The 7,067-nt window shown below is 43.0% G+C and overlaps 1 protein-coding gene across 1 annotated transcript; it reads left to right on the plus strand.

Moving 5' to 3' along the window:
• Window positions 1–280: 280 nt before the first annotated feature.
• Window positions 281–6,857, plus strand: LOC311239102 (aquaporin-4-like). Its single transcript, XM_084327345.1, has 5 exons — window positions 281–388; window positions 971–1,388; window positions 1,900–2,064; window positions 4,645–4,725; window positions 5,615–6,857. Exons 1-5 carry the CDS (start codon window positions 339–341, stop codon window positions 5,849–5,851), a joined length of 951 nt encoding a protein of 316 aa, XP_084183471.1. The 5' UTR covers window positions 281–338; the 3' UTR covers window positions 5,852–6,857.
• The last annotated feature ends 210 nt before the right edge of the window (window positions 6,858–7,067 follow it).

Raw genomic sequence — 7,067 nt, forward strand, 5'->3', positions numbered from 1 at the left:
CTGACTGGTTGTGGTCGGCTTTTCTGCGCGAGGGGGGGGGGGGGGGTTCAAGTGCGGAACTAGTTGCGCAGCAGTCCTCCTCTACTTGACTCCTCCTCTCGAGCTCCTTAATTCCCCTGGAGGTGATGCCCAGTTAGTAACTTAATATAAAGCTCTTGGATGCGATCCCGGGGCACAATGTGTGGATCGTATTCATCTGACAGACAGACCTACAACTCACTCCTCCACTCTTGTACTCGGAGCGTCTTTGCCTGCTGCTTGCCTGTAAGTAAAGGCATTGCAACTTTTTAAAGTGATATACTACTTGTTCAATCCGTTAATTAACTTACCCGGGACTTATGAATGAAGAGATTCAGATTGAGAGTGGAAGAAGACGCAATTGTTGTTGGTAAGTTTAACTAGCTTAAGGAAATTAATAACTAGCCAAGTGTTGCCCTGTGGGTTATTATAGTTCATCACTGTTGAATTATGTTCTGTGGCCTGTTCACCAATGTTTAAATGGGTTTAATTGGTGTCAAACCTATATTGTCTTTGACATTGTAACGATGGCCATCCTTTTTTCCCCATTACAAATGAGTGACAACATGCAATAATAAATGTCCTGCCTGTGCTCTGATTGCAAATGGCATGTAATAGAATATACCCATACCATGTTTAAATGAAATGCTCTGCCTGGCACTGTGCATGGAAAGTCACAGACTGAAATCCCTGGTAGGGTTATGAATGTTATGCCTGGAGGCAATTACCCTTATAGGGTTACATTTTGCAACCACCATCACACATGCACACGCACAGACACACACACGCACACACACACACACACACACACACACACACACACACACACACACACACACACACACACACACACACACACACACACACACACACACACACACACACACACACACACACACACACAGAATACAGAAGTAGGCTAATCATTTTCCTCATTTATTCGTTTTGCCAGGAGGTGCTTGTCCTTGTGTAACTGCCAGGGCATAATGGTGGCGTTTAAGGGGATATGGACCAAGGACTTCTGGAGGGCCGTGTCTGGGGAGTACCTGGCCACTCTCATCTTCGTCCTGCTCAGCCTGGGATCCACCATCAACTGGGCCGCGGGGGAGGAGAAGCCGCCGCCCGCCGACCTGGTCCTCATCTCGCTGTGTTTTGGCCTGAGCATCGCCACCATGGTGCAGTGTTTCGGCCACATCAGCGGCGGACATATAAACCCTGCGGTCACGGTCGCCATGGTCGTGACCAGGAAGCTGAGCCTGGCCAAGGCTCTGTTCTACGTGTTGGCTCAGTGCCTGGGGGCCGTCACCGGAGCCGGGATCCTCTACCTGGTCACACCGCCGGCGTTAAGAGGAGCACTGGGTGTGACCTTGGTGAGGGCCTTTCATCATATACATGACTATAGTGACAACTGTAGGGCGGAAAAATCATTACTTGTGCACTTAGAGATCCCATGAAGTGTGGACGAAATTATTGTCTTTGTCATGTTACCGCTATACATGCATGTATTGTGCAGATATCTACAAAAAAATTGCATTTTCTCTTTTTTTCTATATCAAAATTATATTGTTCTGTATTCCTGGGATTAGAATGTTGTCACTGGCCCATGCAGAAAAGTATCATCCAATGAGATCTTCCATCCTATAAAACTCTCTTCCCTTTGATCCTAAACAATAGATTGAAGGCTACCATCGGTGCCACTCTCCATTCTGCCATTATGACTGGTCATTGGTCAATTTAAAGTCCCGCCCCATCAACCTATTTAATTCTGTAACACGTGAAACCATGGAGGCAAAATATGCTCGGAATGTAATTCTGTGGGTTCTTTCGGTATGAAGTTGAGCGTTTCTTGGTTATTAAATGCGTTTTTCTCCTGTTTCCAAGGTGAACCCTGAGATCTCTGTGGGTCACGCCCTGGTGGTGGAGCTCCTGATCACGTTCGAGCTGGTCTTCACCGTCTTCGCCACCTGTGACCCCAAACGCAATGACCTCCAGGGATCCGCTGGCCTGGCCATTGGCTTCGCTGTTGCCATTGGTCACCTGTTTGCAGTGAGTATAGTCAACTGCCGGGTCAAATAATTGTTACTAAAGTATGCACATCGAAAAGTCCTAGACACTGGATACAAAAACAGTCACTAATTCTCCCGCAAACATTTATTTATATTACGACCACATGTGAAGATTTGAGTCTGTTGAAGATGAGCACACAATCAAAATGTCACGTGTGGTGGTCATACAAATAAATGTTCATGGGAGCATTATCTAGTGCGCTGATTCAATTTTAAAATGTTTATACTGCCAGCATGTCAGCATACCAAGTTGTCACAGTCATTTATATGTTGAGTTTCACGAACATAGGAACAATTAAACCCATTCAGAACCTAATGTAGAATTCCATGAATAGGTGTTCATCTGAAAAATACAGGTGTTTTTCTTAATTCATGAAAGATAGGAGGTCTGATCTGATAGCAGAGATTCAATTAATAATCTCAAATCCATATACTGGTAATACACAAGTATTCTTATCACACCACACTCAAGATCTGGAAAACAACCCACACTGCTACGCAGAGCTGTCTCTATGCCTGTACATCACAGCCTGATAAACACCTCTGTCTCTACACCTGTACCTCACAGCCTGTTAAACACCTCTGCCCAAGAGAGCAAACATTTGTACCAAATCCGGACATCTGTGACCAAAATAGTTTCTATTAGTAGAAAATGTGGCTATAGCGTTGAATTGGGTGTATCACAAATAAAATAACCAATAATTAAGCTTAACTGAAGATTTATGAGTTACACAAAGATGTAGTTATCAGAAAATGTCTTTTCTGCTTAAAGGAAAACTCCAACATTTTGGGAAATTAGCTTATTTAACATCTTCCCTGGAGTTAGACAAGAAGATACATACCTTTTTTGTCTCTGTGCGTGCATTTAGCTTTGGGAACAGTCGCTCCGTTAGCGTATGAATGAATGAATGAATGAATGAATGAATGAATGAATGAATGAATGAATGAATGAATGAATGAATGAATGAATGAATTTATTCACACACACACACACGATACATTTACATGTGAGTATCCTCATGTGATAACAATGTCGCAAATTGTGTGCATGTGCCAGGTCTCCCAAGAAGCTATTTAAAGCTTTTGGAGGGAGCCTGAACACAGATACAAACAGAATATAAACAACAAAACAATAACAAAAAACAAAACAAAACAAAACAATACAACGTGGGTAGGTTTACACACCTACCTACTAACTGACATATAACAGAGATACATAATACAGACATTTTTATTCCTAAGTTATCATTTTAATTAGAGATATGATTTTAGCAGTTCCTCTTTCAGTGATTTTTTAAAGGTTTTAAAGGTATTAGTCATTTTTAGATTTTCGTCAAGCTTGTTCCAGATCTGTGGACCCCTGCATGCTATGCTTAGGCTAGCACAATTGAGCCTTCTCCTCTTGCCAGATATAAGATGCTTATTTCTTGTGTTGTGGATGTGCAGTGGTTGGCAGACTGGGACAAGCTCAGACAGTCTGTGATTCATGTTGTTGACAACTTAGCGTAGCGTAGCTTAGCTTCATCACTGGAAGTGAGGGAGGACAGTAGCCTGACGTTCCCTACAGGTTTGTTGATATTCTCATTCCTTCAAAGGATCCGAACCGATTGAAGTTTATGGATACCATGACTTAAAATCCTCTTACCTTGACGATTAAAAGCCTCCCCAATTTAGAAAACAGTAATCCAATGGCTGGTATTGATAATATAATACTAACTGCTGCTTGGAGTTTTCCTTTAAGGAAACCATACCTTTATGGTTGCGCTCATTGGTCGTTTCCATGGACACAGTGAATAAACAAGGCTGCACAGAAATGACAGTGACATTTAATTATTTAACTTTGTTCAACAAATTGTCGGTTCTTATTCATAAAAGAGACCAAATAAATATGGGGGAGGAACAATAATATCATATTATCTATTCAATATGTTAAGGGAACGTAATAGGAGTATAGGTAGCATCGGTTATTTTCTTCCTCATTGGGCAGAGTAGTTTGACAGTGGGACGTCGTCCAACTCTCTGCGTAGGAGAATGGGAAACCACAGAAGGATCTAACATTACAACAACAGAACAGCCATCAGGATTGATGAAGCTTGACGTGAAACAGATTCCAACAACGGTGTACGAGATGACAAAAAAACATCAATTCATCTCTGAGAAACAGCAGGTGCATCAAAGCCCATTTGTCTGCTAGGCGTGATACTGTGCACCCCTCACCGACTCAGACTCCCGTGCACATCCTCATTGGAGATTGCCATTGCATAGCAACCGTTCTCCAGGGAACCGCCTGAACCCTGCGGAGCGAATGAATGCACAGGGAAACGACTGCTGCCTCTTAGCACTGCTCAGCTCGTTTTCTCCCCAGGTCATTACAGTGCACGTGTCTAGTAATGTATTTATTATATGCATAAGTTATATTCTGAGAACTAGAACAACAACAACAACAGCCTTATGAGTTGCATCAATCAATGGTTTTGTAACAAACTAGACGCTGTGATGATTTAAGAGATGAACTGTGACCAAAACAAAAATATCTAATGTATTGCTCTGTGTGTTCTAGATCCCTTTCACAGGAGCCAGCATGAACCCTGCTCGCTCCTTTGGGCCTGCGATGGTCACGCTGAACTTTACCAACCACTGGGTAAGAGACTTCAAACACAAGGACATCATTCTTTCAGGAGATTGCATTACAAATAATATTGCCCGTTTATGGCTGTTGCTGGATATTACTTTTGTTTGGGTCAGATTTGTCATCATGCAGCACTATGTAAGGCATACGGGGGTTACAATGCAGAAGTATGTCACATATCACTGGTGCAAATGCACAATTGACCTATCTCAAGCCCCGCCCTCTTCTCTTGGTCCTCCAATCGATTACATGTGTTGCCTGACAAACTTCAGTCAATTTGTGTATGTGGTTCTGTTTTGCTGTAGCTAGTGATGATGATGTTGTTGGTGATGATGATGATGATGATGATGATGATGATGATGATGATGATGATGATGAAGGCTTTAGTAGATATGTGGCATATTGAAACCTGATAAGGTCATTTTCTTTCCTTCCCAGATTATATTCACTAAGCTATTTACACATAGGTAGTGTGTGTGTGTGTGTGTGTGTGTGTGTGTGTGTGTGTGTGTGTGTGTGTGTGTGTGTGTGTGTGTGTGTGTGTGTGTGTGTGTGTGTGTGTGTGTGTGTGTGTGTGTGTGTGTGTGTGTGTGTGTGTGTGTGTGTGTGTGTGTGTGTGTGTGCGTGCGTGCGTATGCGTGTTTGTGTGTGTGTGAGACCCTTTGATGTGTACTATGTGGGTGTCATTTGAATCAGTCCTCTGGCCTGTATCTAGTATTATGTTCAGATGGGCCCTCTTGTCAGTAGACATCATTTGACTTGGCAGACCTTTAGATACAGCACCTGGCACTCGCTGCAGCCCTTCTCCCAATAATAGAGCAGGGTAGAAACCACAGTAGTCCACTTAGGGCACAGATGATCAAGCCTGACTGACTGGCCTACACTTGCCTCTATTCTATAGGTGTACTGGGTGGGGCCTGTACTGGGAGGCCTCCTGGCCGCAGCCCTCTACGAGTACCTGTACTGCCCTGATACGGATGCGAAGAAGGAGTACAAAGGAATAGAGGGCGGCGTGTATCAAGGAGACCCGGACGACTTCAACATCAAGCCGGGTTCCGGGATCCACGCCACTGACATGGAGAAGGGTGAGAAGAATGTCCTGCTCCGAGACCCCACAGGGGACCTGTCCTCCGTATGACTAACGCGCACGCTTGAGATGGAGACCAACTTGTAGACGAGCGGGCTGAGGAAGGAAGGACACTAGTCCCTCGAGGGCGCGTCTCTCTACAGACTGTACTTTGGAAGGCTCTCTGAGGCCTCCTGTACCGTTGCATGTGTATTAAGTTTAGGGTTGAACCACTCTCAGCATTATGAAGCTATATAAAGTGATGTTAACCACTCGGTACGACTGTTAACGAACCTTGCGGGAAAATACAAATCTGTTGCCCCTCCCTAATCCTCTTCCTCAGGTCCTAGGATCGGTGAGCCCCTCTGCGTTTGTATGCGCTGTGCACACTGCACACCGCGGATACAGACAACCAGCGATACATTGTGTCAGGGAGAATATGTGTAGGGGATGGTCAAGCTATTATCAAGGGTCACCACACTGAACTTGAGAAGTGGAGAGGAAAAAGAAACCTTGTTATTTTTGGATTAGTGTCACATTTTGTACATGTGATAAGTAACATGAGAAGAGATTCCCTATGATCGTTAATCACATTAACAGGTCCCATGCTATGTACCTATTAGTGAGCCTTTATCTTCCCTGTGTTTTAGGGTACATCCTCGGTGCACACCGAGTCAGGAAACATCTAATCGATTTCTTTCCAGTAATGCTTCTGTATGTGAGATTCTATCATGCCTTCTTAATGTGCTGTTTTTTTTTGTAATGAGTGAACGTTTTTATTTTGTTATTACTGTGACGCCGTATTCTATGATATATTTTATTTGATAAGAGATAGAATCAGTTCTTGTGCTGCATTTCTTATTGTGTTTTACAATTTACGGTGTTTTCATACTGAAATCAATTGAATTCATCAATTTATGAAATAGTTGATTGATGCGTACTGTACATTGCTTGGTTTCTAGCAAGGACACCTGGATTGCATATTGAATGTTATTATGGCAGACTGGAAGTATTGCACACTGAGTCAGTTTGTATTGATTGTGCAGTTCATAAAAATAAAAATAAATTCAATGTTCAAGTTATTATGGCATGTGCTTTATTGTTCGTATCAGTTTATCTGTCCAAAGCTTGGATGCAGCAAATGCAAAGGTAAGAAATGTCTCCCCCATAAAAATATTTCTCAAGTAGTCTTTCACAAGTAGAGGAATTGCAATAAGGCAATAATGGCTACTCTTGTCTACCTTTAGCTTGTTTCTTCTATGACTATGCCGTGTGCTCACACTGAGTC

The sequence above is a fragment of the Notolepis coatsorum genome (assembly GCF_963971535.1).
Source record: "Notolepis coatsorum genome assembly, chromosome: 13".
Taxonomy (NCBI): domain Eukaryota; kingdom Metazoa; phylum Chordata; class Actinopteri; order Aulopiformes; family Paralepididae; genus Notolepis; species Notolepis coatsorum.